This window comes from Enhydra lutris, unplaced genomic scaffold (genome assembly GCF_002288905.1).
Source record: "Enhydra lutris kenyoni isolate GAN:26980312 unplaced genomic scaffold, ASM228890v2 scaffoldscaffold77, whole genome shotgun sequence".
In the NCBI taxonomy this organism is placed as follows: domain Eukaryota; kingdom Metazoa; phylum Chordata; class Mammalia; order Carnivora; family Mustelidae; genus Enhydra; species Enhydra lutris.
In genome coordinates, this window is record NW_019154161.1 from 3,877,867 (window position 1) to 3,895,633 (window position 17,767).

The 17,767-nt window shown below is 57.4% G+C and overlaps 1 protein-coding gene across 1 annotated transcript in view; it reads right to left on the minus strand.

Annotated features, from left to right (window-relative positions):
- The window catches only part of LOC111160666 (BRD4 interacting chromatin remodeling complex associated protein), a 73,830-nt gene that overhangs the window by 10,756 nt on the left and 45,307 nt on the right, over window positions 1–17,767 (minus strand). Inside the window, 7 exon segments of the mRNA XM_022523929.1 lie at window positions 5,504–5,680; window positions 6,246–6,875; window positions 6,877–8,235; window positions 10,023–10,088; window positions 11,936–11,978; window positions 12,065–12,110; window positions 13,270–13,370. Of these exon segments, the coding sequence (XP_022379637.1) occupies window positions 5,504–5,680; window positions 6,246–6,875; window positions 6,877–8,235; window positions 10,023–10,088; window positions 11,936–11,978; window positions 12,065–12,105 (2,316 nt within the window). The 5' untranslated portion in view covers window positions 12,106–12,110; window positions 13,270–13,370.

Below are 17,767 nucleotides of genomic sequence, written 5' to 3' on the forward strand. Positions count from 1 at the left end.
AAAATCTTAAAAACAACAACAACAACAACAACAAAAAACTACCACACGAGGGAACTGTTCGCCAGGAAATTCCAGCTGCCCAGCTAGAGCTGGCAAGATGTGTTCAGATTCATGCAGAATTCAACAGAAAGTGCAGAGGGGTGCTAGCCCGCAACCTGGCGGGGAGCAGAGCGTGCTGATCTGGGGCTGATGAAGCTTTCAGAGGAAGCCTACACAGGCATAAACCCCAAGGAGGCGTGATGGGGTTCGCACTTTCCATAGACTGTCCGGGAAGTGCTTATACCCTCTGAACAAGCCGTTCTATTTCTAGAAATTTACCCACATGTACATGCAAAAGACCCGAAGAGTAAGAGGAGGGTTATTTGTTGACATACACGGGAAACCACCTGGAATGCTCTCCCTTGAGGAGGGAACCAAGTCAGTCAATCACGGTGGGTCCGTGTAATGACAGTAAGACGGCAGCAAACTTCCCAACTCCAGCCGGCCTGGCCTGCGTGGCCTGTCGTTTTGCATGGCCCACAGGCTGAAAGCGGGTTTTACATTTTTAAATGCTGGGAGAGAGGGGCGTCTGGGTGGCTCAGTCAGTTAAGCACCCGACTCTGGATTTCAGCTCAGGGCATGATCTCAGGGTCGTGAGATCGAGCCCCGGGTTGTGCTCTGCGCTCAGCAGAAGTCTGCTTGAGTTTCTCTCTCTCCCTTTCCCTGGCTCTACCCCCATGTGCATTCTCGCTCTCTCTCTCTGAAATAAACAATTTTTTTTTAAGTGGTGGAAAAGAAATCAAAAGACTAGATTGTGATTGGTGACAACGATATGAAATTCAAATTTCGGTGTCCATGAATAAAGTTTTATTGGAACAGGTCTGTGTTTACTCACTGACGTGTGGTCTGGGGCGGCTTGCATGCAAAGCCTAAAATGTTTACCCACGGCCCTTTGTAGTGTTTCCCTGGCTTCCTTTGGTTTGAGGCACTTTCAATGTGCCTGACCCCATTCAAGCACCTTAACCTGTATTAGCTTATTTATTCCTCACGACAACGCTGTGACCTAGATGCTGTTTTCATCCTCATTTGCAGGGAAGAAAACTGAGGCACACAGAGGCAGGGGACTTGGCTAAGGTCACTGAGCCTATAAGTGGCAGAGTTGGGATTTTGGAGTCCCAGTGCCTAACGACTACCCCGGACGGTGGCTTTCAAATCACACCTAGTGTCTGTGAGTAATGGTTCCCGGCATTTTGATGGGTCACGAGCAGCATTTCAAAAGAATAGCAGGAAGCCTGCTTCTCCCTCTGACCCTCCCCTGCTTGTTCTCTCTGTCTCTCAAATAAATAAAATCTTAAAAAAATAATAAAAAGAATAAGAACAGAGGAAACCAAATACAAAATATCAGCGTTCATCGCACACAGTATTATCCTGTGAAAGCTGTTTTGGTGATATGCACATGTACACACACACACACACACACACACACACACACACGCACGCGCCCCAGGGGGTGATGTCGAGTGGGATTCTTGTGCAAGTCAGCGGTCCAAGAGATCTGGCCGATCGAACAAAGCGTGGTTTGGAAGAACGGGACAGTGTGCTTCTGCGTGTAAGGAGGGAGCATGCGCACACGCAGGCTGTCGCGTCTGGCTCGCTCCGAGCTCAGACGAGGGAGGTCTGTCGTGCACAGGATGGCGGTGACCCACCCAGGTGACTCCGTCTCTCAGGCGACACCTGGGAATCTCCAGCGACCGCCATGGCTGTCCCACCTGCAGCAGGGCCTCCGCCGCTGAGGGGTGCTACCATGCTCAGGACAGCCCCCTGACAACACAGAACGACCCGGCCCCAAGCGTCCCTAGTGCCTGTGTGATAAGGACACGGTGGGGCTCCCCAGGGAAGCCCAGGGGGGGGGGGGGCCGGGGGGGGGGGGGAAGGGCCAGAAATTCCACCAACAGAAAGACTCACTTTCCCCGTGTGCCCTTTGTTTGTAAACCCAATTTTTAAAACCACGTCTGGGTAACGCTCTTTGAATCACAACAACAAAGCGTGTGTGTGTATTGTGTGTGTGTGTGTGTGTGTGTGCATGTTTTAAGCCTAGCGTAAGCCACACACAGCAGGCCTTAAGCCTCCTGAGTAGGATGGTCAGTGTTCCCTCCCTGAAAAGACAGTCGGGGCCCCCATCGAGGGCCAATTTCAAGAGCCGGGATATTGACGACAAAACCCATCCCTGGAGCGTGAGCCTGGAGAGGGCAGGGCTGCCTCCCCTGTACCTTCCTGCAAAAGGCTGGGTACAAAGCACGCGGCGGGGGAACGGGGCCTGCGTGAAGGACCCACCTCCAGTCTGGGAGCGGCTCTTGTGCACGCGCACGCGCACGCGCACGCACACAAGTTCGTACGTCGCTGGTATTTATGTGCATCTGTATTCTTCGGTCAATCCACTCACTCACCTGTCCACCTGTCCGTCCGGCCACCCATCCATCCATCATCCATCCACCCTCCCCCACCCCCACCCCTCCATCCACCTGCTTCCCCAACACTCATCAAGAACTCCCGTCATGCCGTGCGGCGTTGCAGGCGCAAAAGGGCCAGCAGGGTGACCACGTGTCCAGCCCGGCGCCGGCCTGCGAGGGGGTGACCAGGATCAGCTCATGGGCACGGCTGACCTTTCCTCTTAAAGACCATCCGCAGCTTCGTTACTACTCTTACTGCAAATGCCAGGTATCTCTGCTCATCGAAACACTGCTGACTCTGTGCAGAGCTGCCGTGAGTCGGTGGATCTACTCCCACTTGGCGGACAGGTAGACCGTGTCCCGGGAGCGTTTGACGATGAGCAGAGCTGGGATTCGCGCTCAGGTATGGCTTTCTCGAGACCTCAGCTGTTTGGCCACTAACCATTCAGGTTCAAATCCAGGCCCTACCAGCAGGGTAACCTTGGGCAAGCTACTTAATCTCTGTGCCTCAGTTTCCTCATCTGTAAAATAAGGAGAATATCTTCCACCTGCCTGATGGGAGCTTTCAATGAGACGATGCTTGGAAAGGGTTCTGAATAGCACTTAAAACAGAAACGTTACGATGCACTTTAGTTTTTACCATGATGCACTTAGTTTTTACCGTGATGCCCTCCTCTTCATGCCTCCAATCCCTAAAGCAAGCTCCAGATTACGGCCCGAATCCTCCAGCGTCCCTCCGTCATTGCCGTGACCACCCTGGTCTTTGAAGCCCCGTCATCTTGACCCACGAGGATTCTCTGGACTTTTTTTTTGCCCACCAAACCATTTTCCAATGAAAGCCAGAGGGATCGCTGAAAATCGTTACCACCAGCCCATGCCACAGTCCAGCTGAAAGCCCTCCACTGGTTTGGCCACGAGGCACTGCCAACCTCTCTGATCCGACCTCCCTCCACTCCCCTCCAGCCTACTTTCCATTCCTTGACATCCCAAGCTTGTTCTTGCCTCAGGGCCTTTGCACATGCTATTGCCCCTTCCCACAATTTCTCTTTCTTGGGGCCTGGGCTTAAATACGCCGCCCCCCTCCCTGAGGCAGTTCCTCCCCACTTTGCCTAGAGTGGATTCCTCCCCTGTCCCCTCATGGGGACCCTGCTCCCTTCAATGCTTTCATCTCCTGGGCTCTTTCCGTGCAGCTGACCCACATCTCCGAGAACATTCTCTCCCTTTGATTGCACTGCGGCATACTCAGCATGGAGCCTCATGTGTTGGGCGGACTCCTGTGAGTGTGCTTGATTTCATCAATAAATGATTTCCACCACTGATTTACCCAGTTCTACAACCCCCTGGTACAGCTGATTGTGGGAGGCTCAGGGAGGGGAAGCCGCTTGCCGGGGGGACCTAGGCCAGCACTGGACCCACTCTAGAGACGCTACTTCCAACATGAGTCACTCAAAGGCCAGGAGACTCCTGACCTCTTGTCCCTCCACTTCTGCCTCTTTCTCCTCCTGGGGGAGATGGCCTGAGGCCACCTTGGCCCCGTGTCCCTCTAGATTGTGTGAATCTGGACCAGATCCTGTTCTACCCCACAACAATAATAATGATAATAACAATTATTTCTTGAGGACTTACTCCGTGCTAGCATATGTTAACTCACTCACTCCTGATAGGCCTCTAAGAAAGTATTATTCCCATTTTCCAGATGAGGAAGTCAAGGTCCAGCAGTTATGGGGAATTGCTCCGGGTCAGCACAAGGCCAGGCACATACTAAGTGCCCTCCTTCCCCAAAGAATCTGTTTAAGGAAACAGGAAACTGGTTGCTTAAGGTCACATGGCAAGGAGCAGAACTGGAGAGTGAAATAATGGCTGTTTAAAGCCAAAGCCCATGCTGCTTTCTGCCACCCTGACCTTGCTGAGGTCATTCCCTCTTCTGCCTTTTACCTACCTCCTCTACCTATCCTTTCTAAAAGAGTATAAAATCCACCCTTCCAGAATAAAAGGGGCTCTCTCTAAACTCTCCTGTGCTTATGACTCATGTGAGACAAAGGCGAATTTTCCTAATATGTAAAGAGTTTCTACAAATCAACAAGAATAGGACCACTCATACCAAGTTTAAAGTTGGCAAGGGGTATGGGTGATGATTCCAGAGAGAACATAAACAGCTCCACATCTAAGAAAACCTGCCCCACCTCATTCACAGTAAAAGAAATGCAAATTAAAACAAACAAGGAGCCGCTTTTCACCTTACAAGACCGGCTAACTTCAATACAGGGGCTAACTTCAATACACCACGGAAGTTATGCAAGAACAGGCACAGGCAACAGACCACTGATCAAGGACAAACCCAGTGGTAACTCCCCAGAGAGCAATCTGGCAGCATCCATCAACACTGCGCGTGCAAATGGCCTCCGACGGACCCAGCACTTTCCTCTTCAAAAACAGTGACCTATGTACAGTCATCCTCCGCGGCTTCACTCATCACAGCTAAAGACTGGAAGGGACCTAACCATCTGACAGCGGGAGTACCGTGCGGTCACACGGAAGAAGGAAGAAGGAAGTACCGTCTCCAAGATGAATCTTTCAATGATCAAAGGTGTAGAGCTGCCTCGTATGTTACCACATTTGTAACAACGGGAGGGAAAGAATCGGTGCCATTCACCTTGTCCGTGTGTATATGTGTGTGTGTGTGCGCACGTACAAGAAACCACCCTCGGGGAAAGCAAGCGGCTGTGGTTCAGGAGAACGGGCTTTTCAGCAAGACCTCTGGTAGCTTTGGATAGGAGCCCTCTGAATGTCCTGTTTACCCGGATATGAAAATTGAGAATTCTAGCAAACACTTGCCTGCCGTGTGTCCCTCTGCCTAGAGTGTGGGCTCCCCTCAGTGTGGCCGGGGTCCTAGGAGTCCATGACTGTCAGAAGACTCTCGGGAACTATCGGGGGAGCGAAGGAGCACCCTTCCCAAGCCAGCAAGACAGAGAGGCAAGGCAGGGCAGCCAGAGCGGGGAGGAGTGAGCGGGAGGAGGGGGCGCAGGGGCGAGGCTCCGTCTGAGCTGGGACAGAGGCTGCTGGGATTTGTCTACCTGGGGGGCCGGCGCTGGGGAAGCCTGGCTGTCGGGGGCCTGAGGGCCGAGGCCAGCTCCTTTGGCGATGGGGGTGCTCGGGGCTGGGTCTTGGGCGGGAGGCGGGGCGCTGACTATGACCGAGGCGGGCACGGAGAGGTGGGGGCCATCTGCGGAGAGGGGCTGCTGGCTCCTCTCCTGAAACGGGGAGCCCGCACCAGGTCAGAAGGCCACCCTGTGGACCCGCGGCCTCCCCGAGACCCCAGCCTCCCCAAGGCTCCAGAGAGCAGGGTGGTGGGAACTGGGCCGAGGGGTACCGAGAGGCTGGGCACAGAGGGCAGGGCGGCCGAGCGCCCCAGGATCCAGGCACCAGGGAGGCCACAACCCCAGCAACTTCGGCCCGGAGCCCCGCCCATCTTCCAGCCGGCAGCCACCTGCCCCATCTGTCTGTCTGTCCTTGTCTTGCCCGTTCTCTGTGATTCTTGTGCCCTCTAGCAGGAGGACGGATGGTCAGTCTGTGAGCCAGTCGGGCCCCCTCCTTGCCTGTGTCAGTCCCTGTCACCCTGTGGCTTCCCCCAAGGGGACACACGCACTGGGCACAGGGGTGCCACCTCAGAGATGCTCTTCCGACCCCGCCAGACCCTCCCCAGTCACTGCCTCCACCGCACATGGTTTCAGCTCCAGCTCCGGCCCCTCTCTGCAGCACACCCCCGTCCCCTGCCTGCCCCCCTCCCCATGTCCCTGCCAGCCCATCCACAGTTACCTGGGGCAGGAACATCTGCAGGGAGTCCTGAGTGAGGATGGCCGTGGTGGCGGCAGAGGGCGGCTGTCCCAGGACGATCTTCTCTGGGCTGGACGCCAGGCCTGGGCTGGGCTGGGGGGTGGTGGCCTGAGGCGGGGCGGTGGCCTGAGGGGTAGGGGCCTGCGGGGGCGGTGGCGGTGGCGGCGGCGGCGGCGGCTGCTGCTGCGCCGGTGGCTGCTGGAGGCCCAAAGGCAGCGGGGTGCTGACCGCTGGGGGCGCCTGGGGGGCTGTCTGCACCGCAAGAACAGGCGTGGCCTCCCCCGTGGCAGCAGGGGTGGCCGGCTGTACCAGCCCATCGGGGGTGTTGAGCATGGCCACAGCGCTGGGGGGCAGAGTGACGCCCTGGAGGACAGTCGTGGCGGCGGGGCCCGTGGGGGCCGGCTGGCTCTGTGTGGGCAGACTGCCTGCGGCCAGCGACACAGGCATCTGGAAGAGTGCCGGCTGGCCCACCTGGATGGGGGCGGCCGAGAGGATGTGAGCGGCACTGTGGGCCCCGGAGTGGGGGGCCAGCACGGGGCCCAGGCTCAGCGGCCCCGCCAGGTTCTGGTTGGTGAGAATGGGGTTGGCGATGAGCTGTCCGCCCGCGTGGGGGGGCCGCGGCTGCCAGAATCTGCCCGCCAACGTTGGTGGGCAGGGCCGAGAGCGTCTGGGGGAGCTGGACGGCAGGCGCGCCCGGCAGCAGGAACTGGTTCTGGCCTGGCAGCATGTGCTGCGCGGGGATGACGATGCTGCTGCCTTGATTCAAGAGGTGGACGCTCATGGGCTTGCTCAGGGCCCCGGGGGGCTGGGGCGGGGCGGCCCCAGTCGTGGTGGCAGGAGGCTGCTTGAAGACGTTCGCCTGCAGCGCGGGTGCGGGGAAGCCCGACAGCACCACATTCTGGCCGGCCTTGCCTGCCGCCATGAAAGTCAGGTTCTGGGGGGCCTTGGGCTGCTGCGGGAGGCCCCCCGCCTCGCCCTGGATGGTGAGCGTGGTGCCCGCCGGGGCGAAGGGCTTGGGCGTCAGCTGGTAGAGCTTGGGGGGCAGCACGCCGGCAGGCTTGGGCTGGATGGGCGTGGGCGTGCGATGCAGGATCACGTTGGGTGCTGGGACCAGCGGTGATGTGCCAAGGCCAGGGGCCACCGCCAGCGGTTGCCCCGAGGGCGCCCCACCGGCTGCCGCCGTGGCCGCCCCTGCCCCTCCAAACACCGAGTTCCCGTTGAGCGTGGTGGCCACGGCCGTGGGGAGGTTCTTCTGGATGACCAGGCCAGCCCCCTGGGGCGAGACGCCGGCAGACGCCAAGGTCACGGGCTCTGAGGGGCCGGCTGCCGAGGCCAGATAGCCGCTGACAGGCACCTGCTTGGCGAGGAGCTGGGAGGTGGGCGGGTTGAGTGCCATGACGGGCTGGCCCACCACCTGGATGGGGGCCAGGCCAAGCGTGGCCGCCGTGGCACCCCCGGGGCTGCCGTTGGGCAGGCCCTGGAGGCCTGGGATGGGCTGCAGGGTCACGTTGCCCAGGCCCACGGGCTGCAGGAAGGGCTGGACACTCAAGGCCTTGTTGACCACGTCCTGGGGCGGCACCAGGGCCTGGTGGGTCAGCACGGTGGGCGGGGCCTGCAGCCCCAGCAGGTCAGGGCCGCCTGGAAACAGGGCCTGGGGCCCAGCGGCCACGGCAGCAGCGCCTCCGGCACCGGCCGGGCCGGCTCCACCATCCGCAGGCTGGAGGGTGGGCAGCTGGAAGGGACCCAGGTCCAGCTCGGCCTCGGCCTCAAGTGTCTGCTCAGTGATGTTGGCCTCTTGGAGGCTCTGCTGGAGGATGTCACAGGGCTGCTCGGCGCCGCCGCCGCCCCCGCCGCCGCCCCCCGCGGCCGGCGACCCCAGGATCGCATCCTCCAGGAAATCTAGGTCCACACTGGGGGCCGGCTGCGTGGGCTCTGGGCTCAAGTGGTTGCCAGATGCTTCTTGCACGTGGAGCTGGAGGTGGGTAAGACGGGAAGGGAAGAGCGGAGGTTAGCGAGGGGCTGGCTCCGGGCACGGCTGAACCCACAGGACCTGCGCTGCCCGAGCAGCACGGGCAGAGAGAATATTCCATCTGGAAGGGGCCGGACCTAGGTTCCCATCCCAGCTCCGCTGAGCCGTACAACCGGGGCTGTCTGGCCTGTCGCCGTCTGTGCACACCCGCAGAACAGAATAAAGCCCGTCCTTTACAAAGCCGGAGGGCCCGTGATTCCGAAGCAACTGGACACTTGCAAATGTCAAATTTCAAAGCAGTCTGAAAACTGCAAATGTCTTCCTAACTCTTCCAGAGTAAAACCTGACCAAAAGTGACGCAGCGCTCCTGGGGAAGGCCACGATTCATCCACATGACGGGACTCTTTTTGACCACGGGAAGGTGAGCGAGCGTGCTACGTGACATTCTGCATCACCCTCCCGGCATCTGGAAAATTCTGAATTCTGAAACGCGCCTGGCCCCAAGGGTTTCGGGTAAGAGACCACGGCTGTGTTAATGGCAGCCGCAGCTACCACCGTGAACTTGGTTTTGTGCGGGCGGCGCTGAGTTGGACCCCCGCGCTGTCCCAGATCGCGATCCAGGAGGAGCACAATCGATACGTGTGTGACCATTTGAGCAAATACCGCACGAGCTATGATTATGCTTAGAGCACGGGACCCTCACTGCTATTCGACCAGAGAACAGATCAAAACTTGGCAGTTTAAAAGGACGGGAGGTCAATCACATGGAGGGCTGACCGCGGTACCTGACACCCACAGGTGTGCAAGAAACCCTCACCTAACATTACGATTATGCCTTCCGTGTTGTCGTTGTTGATAACAAGCTCAGTGAGGCAGGCACTACCCCATCCTCCTTTCCCAGACGGAAGGAGGGGAGTGCTTGGGAGGAGGGGGGTCCCTACTCGGTCCCCAACCCAGAACCGCCTGGTTCTGGGTTCTTCACCGTGAAATGGCCACAACCAAACCCACCTCCCAGGATGGGTGTGACATTTGCTGACCTTACATCCGGGAGAACCTGACCAAGGACTTTACAGGTGTTTATACTACGAAAAATGAACTGTTCCGCATATATTTTTAGAGTTGTGGGCACTAAATAAAGAACACTGAAAGGGACTTGGTGGCACATAGTAAGTATTCAGTGAATCCTAGTTATGGTGACCATGAGGGAGGGGGGAGAAGAGCTGGGGGGGGTGGGGAGGTGGGAGAAAGGAGGTGGGGGGAGAGAAGGGAGAAGCAGCAGAAGGGGAGGCAGAGGGGGAAGGACAAGAGGCACAGGCAGGCATACAGTAGGTGCTTAGTTAATGTCCACTGCTGTCCCCACTCTGGGCTCGGTCATCACCGCCCCCCGCGCCTTGGTTTTCCAGATGGAGACGGAGGTCTGCATTACTTGATCCCCTTCCCCTAGGTCACACCCCACCATGGCTAAGCAGGGACAGGCCCCCAGACCCCCACACTCTCTGCTCCCGAGAACAGTGTCCCCCAGTGAGCCCCAGAGCTGGCACCTGTCCAACTCCCAGGACCCTCACCTCTTCCCGTGGGCAGAGCCAGACCATCCCACTGTGGCTCCCCTCTTGCCCCACACTGCTGTCAGTGACTGACCCCCCCCCATACCCCAACCCTCTGCCTGGCAACAGGCCCCAGGGGGACAATCATAGGCCCGTCCCTCTCACCATTAGGCCCTCCCTCCCTCCCTCCCGCCACCACCAGGGGCAACATGAGCCATGACCTCCCAGAACCCCTGGGCCACTTACCCCAGGACCTTCATAGAAGGCACTTTGGGCTTCCCCGGGGTTATCCAGGAGGTCATCACCATCGAGCTGCAACAAGACCCGCCCCCACCCAAGGTCAACGGTCAGCCAGGCAGCCCGCAGGCCTTGCTCTAGAACAAAAACCAATTTAAAGTTACACTGGACCAAAGGACAAAGACGGGGTCGGGGTGGGGGACAAAGAGTACGGGACACTGCCCCTCTAGAACAGAGGCCCCAAAGAATGGGGCTTGGCAGCGTGTTCAAAACCCAAGAATCTTGCCTTCATGCCTTTGCCCAAGCCATGCCCCGTCTTCCCCCTTCACTTCCCCAGCAGCAGGTCCATTAGGACCTGCCACTGTCACTGCCTCCTCTCAAAAGCTGCCTGTCCCCCCGACTAAGTCACTCCTTCCTCTGGGCAGCCCAAGTCGCCGGTATGCCCCACTGTCTGGGCACCCAGCGTGCCAAGCCACACCCATCTCCACGAGGGCAGGAACCGGGCTGATTCCCGGGGACGTCTCTAGTGCCAGAATAGGGCCTGGCGTCCACACGGATGCCCGCTGAATGTCTGTCTGTAGCGGAGCCTCCCTGGTTTCTCTCTACGTGGACGTCTCCCCAGAACCCGAGCCGGGCACGGCCAACAGCCTTCCTTGGGGAGTCCGCCCCAAACTCCCCACCTCTGGGGACCCAACCCACTCTGCAACTCAGGCCCAAATCCAGGGGCCAACCTGACACTCTTCTCCTTGACATCTCCACCACCAGCACATCTATCTGACTCTGCCCCCGGAGAGACTCCAGAGCCATCGCCTGCCACCCCCTCCCTGGCCCGCCCTGACCAGCCTCAGCCCACTGCACTCGCCCCCACTCCACAAATCATCGACCGCTTCTCCTTCTAAGACTCCGTTCCCCTCCCGGGGAGTGTAGGCTGGCTTGGTGACCCACTTCTAGTGAGTACAAGGTGACAAAAGCGATGGTGTGTGACTTCAGAGACGAGATCATAAGAGGCACTGAGCTTCCTCCTGGCTCTCTCCTTTGGGTCCCTCACTCTGGAGGAAGCTGCCTACCCTGTTGTGAGGACGTTTGGGAATCCTGTGGAGAGGCCGCTGTGGTGAGGCCCCAAGGCCTTCAGCCTGCAGCAGAGGCAAAGGACCATTGGGAAGCACGGCCTCCGGCCCCATATGAGCCTTCAGATGACGGTGGCCCCAGCCAACATCCTGAATGCAACCTCAGGACAGACCCCGAGCCAGAGGGACCCAGCTGAACCACTCCCTGAGCCCCAACCCTCGAAACTGGGCGAGTGCCAACAAGTTGTTATAAGTCCCTAAGTGCTGGGATAATTTGTTACACGGCCCTAGATCACCGATACACCTCCTCGTGGCTCAGCACTTCCACTCTGCCCCACTTTGTTCCAGGCCCTGCGTGTCCTGTGACTTCTGTTCATGACAGTCTCACCACTACTAGTTTTCCTTCTGTCCGGCCACACAAGTCTTCTTTCCGCTCCTCGAATACGGCAAATTTTCCTGCATTTCTACCTGTTCCTCCCCTTCCCAGAGCACCATGGGGGCCTCCATCTGATCCATCTTCAAGGTCGCCTTCAAGGTCACCTCCCTGCCCACGCTAGCTAAAGAAGCCACCACCCCAGTCCCCCATTCGTTTTGTTTTAAACCATTTCCATTGTAAAGGGGACATTCTTATCTCTTATCCTGCTCTGCAGGTTCTGTCCGGGATCCCCTTGTGCAGTTACTGCTCTGTTTACTAAGGAAACGTATAGGGCGTGAGGGCAGGGATTTGTCATCTCTTCTCTTTCCATAACCCAAGGGCCCAGCTCCCAGAAGGCATGAGGCAGATGTCTACTGAATCAGGGCACAGGTCTCTCAGCCCCCTAGCCCGGGGAGGCCCCTGCCAACCCCCACACTCACCTTCTCGGATCCATGTAGGAAGTCATTGAGGGCCTGAGGGTCACTAAAAGACAAAAGGGGAGAGACACTGAGGAGGTGAGGGGTGGGGAAGCGGGGAGACAGGGAGGGCAGAGGGAGTCCGTTACTCACCAAATCACGTCTAGTAAGCATCTCCCATCCTCATCATCCATCGCCACTGAACCGGGGGCGGGGAGGGGGGCAGGAAGGGGGCAAGGGAGACAAGGTTAGATGTAGGCAGCATGTGCCAGGACCCTCCCTTCCAGGATGGCTCCCTGGGACCAAGGTCTCTGGAAGGTCAGACTTTCTGTTCCCTTGAGCCCATGGGTGTGGCTGGGGCTGGTGACCAGCCAGAGAGCACTGCCTTTCCCCTCTTCCCGCAAGTCTTCCTCAGCATGTGATGCCCACAGTGAGGACATCCACCAAGACAGAATGAGCCCTGATCACAAGCAGGCCCGTGCTGAGTGCTTCACACACCCATAAATGGGGCCCCAGAGCCTGTCATTCAGCTCCCAGCCAGCAGGGGGCAGAGCCAGGCCTTAAACCCTGAGTCTGGGCTGCCGGGCCTCCCTGGGACTGGGTCCGGCTCAGAGCGAGAGTGTGACAGGGGTCTGCCCTGCATACCAATGGTCCTAAATGGTTCAGGTCAACTCTGAACAGTACCTTGGAGAATCTGACGAAGGCAAAACACCCTTCTGCCAAAAACGTGCAGGTGGGCCAAAACTGTGACACACACTTTCCCAAGGGCCGTGGGACACACATGCACATCCCAGGGGCCTTGGGTCAACAAGCCCAGCCTAGAGCACGCCATGCAAAGCTGGCGGGAACACCCCCCTGAACACACACACCAGTGACTCTCCCTGCCAGAGCTGGCCATGGGGACTGTCCCTGGAGGTCCTTCCCAGGCTCTGGCTACACTTAGCAGTGGTGACAATAGACTCTCTCTGGCTCCATATCCCAGCCCCACCTATGCTTCCTTCTTCCCGAGTCACCACCAGGTCTGTGACCTACAAGCCCTTCCCTTCCCGAACAGCCCAGGGCAGGGGTGGGGTGGGAGGGGAAGGCCCAGCCAGGGGACAGAGAGGCTAGACCTGCAATGAATCTGGAAAAAATGGGAAAATGGGGAGAAGATCCCACCTGCAGTTGGTAGGGAGGCAGGGGAGTGGTCCAGATGACCCCGGGGGCCCGAGACCAGAGGGGGAGGGAGAGGGAGAGAAGAGTGTTTCTAAGCTGGGCTCTGCCAAGAAGGAGTGTTCCTTCCTCCCCCGGGGGTCACGGTGGGCCCAGGGAGGTACGAGTGCCCCTCCGGGCACGAACTGGGACCCTTGGCCGGTTACCTGCGCTACAAACGAATCATGAAGGGAAGGAGGGGGTGTCCACTCCAGGTCTACGCGGGGCCCCCAGCTGGGGACTTGTGGAGTGTCCTTTTGGGGGCCAGCTGTGGAGAGAATAAGAGGCTGTAAGAAAGTCCATGACAAGAAGGATGGGGGGAAGGAGGGAGTGGGGAGCCCAGGACAGGGGCTGACCAGACCATGTGTGAGGAGGTAAGAAAAGAAGGGGTCAAACTCAAGTTTAAGAGGAGGTGAGACAACACTACATGTGATCCCATGTGTGACACCCACACACAGAGCACGGGGTAGAGCACTACAGTCGTGTGTGCCACGGCAATGTGGGACATCCCATGACGTAATCTACTGACACCTGGACCTCATAAAACACAGTCAATTCTTGTTACCTGAGGCACTTGCATTCCGCACAGTTGCCATGAGCACGTGGCCGTGGATTCTGGGCCCCTGATCCCGGGAGGGGGACACAGGTGGCCTCCTGCGAGCCTTTGCTCACATGCACATCAACGCAGCGATACACAGCCTTAGTCTACTGTGTCTCCGTTTATGGACACCTCATGTAATATAAACTGTTGGTTCGTTAAGTCCGAACCCACTGCCAACAGCTCTGTGACTCAGGCCTGAAGGACGCTCCTCGAACACACGCGCTCTCTCCAGAGGGCGCATCCCGGCCTTCCCTCACTTGGGGACACCAGGGAGCACTTCAGTCCTATGCCGGAAGCTGTTTTCAGCAGCAAACCCCCACAAAGAGCACAGACGTGGAAAAACCACGGCACTCGACAATACGGGAGCTGAACCAAGACGGCTAAGCATGGCCTTGTTCCACCCCGGCGGGCGCATGCGCTCGGGGCCACTCAAATTTTTCACAAGTCCCCGGGGACCACGGAAATGCGTCCGTATTGATATGCAAGTTACATGTGTTCTCGAGCAGGCGACTTCGCAACTACAGAATTGCTGGTAACCACCACAATGATGGTGCCCGCCTGCCACTGTTTTTTGTTTTTTGTTTTTTTTTTAAGATTTCATTTGAGAGAGAGTGAGCGAGCACAGAGTGAGAGAGAGAGAGAGAGAGAACACAAGCAGGGCCGGGGCAGAAGGAGAAGCAGGCTCCCCACTGATCAGGGAGCCTGGCGTGGGGCTCAATCCCAGGTATTCTGGGATCATGACCTGGGCTGAAGGCAGACGCCCAACCACTGAGCCACCCAGGCACCCCTCCAGCACTGGCTTTAAGCGTTCTACCTGTAGGAACCCATTTCACCTTCTCTAGATCCCTGCGAGGCAGGCACTTGGATGAGCCCTGTTCTGCAGATGGGGAAACGGAGGCTCAGAACACCGCCCAACACGCCCAAGAGCCCTCGACTGGCAAAGGGGCCAGGCTGGGGTTTGAGCCAAGGCAGGCTTGCTCAGAGTCCCTGCCCTTAACCACTGTGCTGCGCAGGATCCTCTCATCATGCTGCTTCTCTCCAAAATCTAAAGCAAATATGGCAAAAATGTCAAGATTAGATGAAGCTGGGTGGCAGCCTTTGTTATCATTGCAAGAATGCTTGGAATAGTTCAGATTCGAAAAAGCGAGAGGAATGGGAGCACCCAGGGCTTCCCCTCTTGCTTGGCAGGCCCAGGCCCTGGAAAGATCTAGAAAGGATCCGCCACAGGACCCAGGAACACGGGATCCTGTCCCAGCTAGATCCCAGGTGCACTGCCATGGCCTGGGGGTGTCCACGAGCTCGCGAAGTGGCTTTGCCTCAGCAGCCAGCTTTGTGTGGGGTCTTCCCTCCCCCCTGCACTGAGTTTCAGGTGCGGCCAGGCTCTGCAAACCTTAGGCCAGCAGAATTAGAGCTGGGAGTGGGTGCTTCCTGACCAGGACACTCCACATGGAGCCTGTGGGTGAACGTCCACTGGGAGATTCCTGACGTCTCTGTGAGAATTTTTTTATTTGTGTGCGTATATGTGTGCGTGCACGTGTGTGTGTGTGTGCGTGTGTGCATGTGTTTTAAAGATTTCTTTATTTATTTGAGGGAGGGGGCAGAGAGAGAGCGAGTCCTCAGACTCCCCGCTGAGCGCGGAGCCCGACGTGGGGCCCGATCTCACGGAGATCACGACGTGAGCTGTAAGCAGGATTCTGCGCTCAGCCGCGCCACCCAGGTGACCCCATTCGTGCATTTTCATTCCACCGGGGAACAGCAGAGAAATGAAGGGGGGGGCTTTTAGGCGAGAGGGAAATGCTCTGCCTCACAATGGGGTGCCCGTTCCGTGAGGGTTTAAAATGTCACAGCTCAGATCTGCACATTTAAGTTCAAAACATTTAAATCTGATCTTAAAAAGCTCTAAAAAAACCAAATTGTCACCATCGGGTGGTAGTGGGCAGGGGAGTGGGGAGGGCCGGGTGTGGCAGGAAGTTGATCAGGGTTAAGACTGGGTGAGGGGCACCTGGGGGCTTCATGGTACCGTTCTTGCCGGTCTGTACATTCTGGAGAGTTTCCACAATAAAAAGAAAACAGTATGTCAACAATCAGCAGGTCTGGTACCTTGGCCTCCCGTGTCTCCCATCAGGTTGATGCCAAGAGGTTCAGCATGAGACGACAGGGGCTAGAGAGCAGGGTTCGGGTCCCCACCCCACCAGGCATGGGCTATGGGACCCCGGGCGAGTGACTTTACCTCTCTGGGCCTCCCTGTGTCCATTGGTCAAATGAGTGGAAGTTTAGTCCACATGGCAGCTGCTGGCATCAATACCAGCCTTGACCTTGCTGTTTTGGGAGTTGGCTAGTGAGAAAAGGTCAGGGGCACAGTGGCCCCCAGCTTCCACCCTCTGCCTCCCTGACCCTTGTCTCATCCCCCCCCGCCATGGTCTTCACACTGATTCCCAGGACCTATCCGGGATCTCAGAGGTTGGAAATTGGGAGAGGGGCCAGAGTTGCTACATTTGGAATAAATGCTTCAGATTCCAGCACAGCCGGATGCCAGCGGCTCACGGTGGGTATCGGGTGCCCCCAGACTGATGAAGGTCCTTTGTGGGATGGCGGGGTGGTATCCCAGCCACCCCAGTGCCCACCCCTGCACGGCCACCTGCTAGCTGTGTGCCCTATGACCAGTTACTCAAACCTCCCCCACCTGCCTCAGTTTCCCCATCTGGAAAATGCAGATAAAGGTACATCCCCCCACCCCCCACCGTGGGATTGTTCCACAGGAACGCCATTAATCCTCACACACGGTAAGTACTTTGTGCGTCAAATATCCCGCTGTAACAACTTCAACTGCCATTGTGAACATGATCTCATGGGGCGACCCTCAAAGCTTTCCGGCCCGAGCCCAGAAAAAAGTTGGGGAAACTCGGAGAAAAAAGTCCCCAAGCTTCGGCTTTGCCACCTGCTGCCAGGTGCCTTGTTGTCACCCCGAGCACCTTTGGAAGGCTTTATATACCACCTGCTTCGGCCCTGGGTTGTGCACACGGTCCTACTTAAACCGCCAGAGACCACATCTCCTCGAATCCTTCCAAGCCCGTTCTTACCCCTATTTCTCAGATGAGATAAATGAGGCTAAAGAGAAAGGTTATGGAGAAGCCACAGCAAACACATCCGAGGAAACATGGCCACGTGGGGCTAAGCAGGGACCCTGCAGCCCTCAGTCCAGCAGGCAAAGGGAGGCTTGAAGGACACAAATGAAGCTGAAAGAGAGAATCTGAGCACTGTCTGGATATTTGACAATATTAAGAAACTGTGATTAAGATTCAAAGCGGACAGGGCGCCTGGGTGGCTCAGTCGGTTAGGCGGCTGCCCTTGGCTCAAGTCATGATTCCAGGGTCCTGGGACCGAGGCCCTGTGTTGGGCTCCTTGCTCAGCGGGGTGTCTGCTGCTCCCTCTCCTCCCTGCTCATGCTCTCTGTTGCTATCTCTCTTGCTATCTCTGCCTTTCTCTCTCAAATAAACAAATACATAAAATCTTTTTAAAAAATGATTCAGGGGCGCCTGGGTGGCTCCGTGGGTTAAGCCTCTGCCTTCAGGTCAGGTCATGATCTCAGGGTCCTGGGATCGAACCCCGCATCGGGCTCTCTGTTCGGCAGGGAGCCTGCTTCCCCCTCTCTCTCTGCCTGCCTCTCTGCCTGCTTGTGATCTCTCTGTCTGTCAAATAAATAAATAAAATCTTAAAAAAAAAAGTGAAATATTTAGGGATGAAAAGGCAAAATGTCTGAGATTTTTCCCAAAAGAACCCAGTTGTGGGTGTTCGGGGCAGGGGTGGGGGCAGGCACACAGACCCACGTGCTGACCAATACAGCTGACCCCAGCCACATGTGGCTACGTAAAAATTCAGGTTAATTCAATGGAACTGGGACAGAGGACTTCAATAAGACATTTCTCCAAAGAAGACAGACAGACAGACAGCCACAGGCACAGGCACGCGAGAAGATGCTCAAGATGGTTCATCGTTAGGGCAATGCAGCCGGGACCCCAGACGTCAGCTCACACCCATTCCGATGGCTACTATCAAACACATAC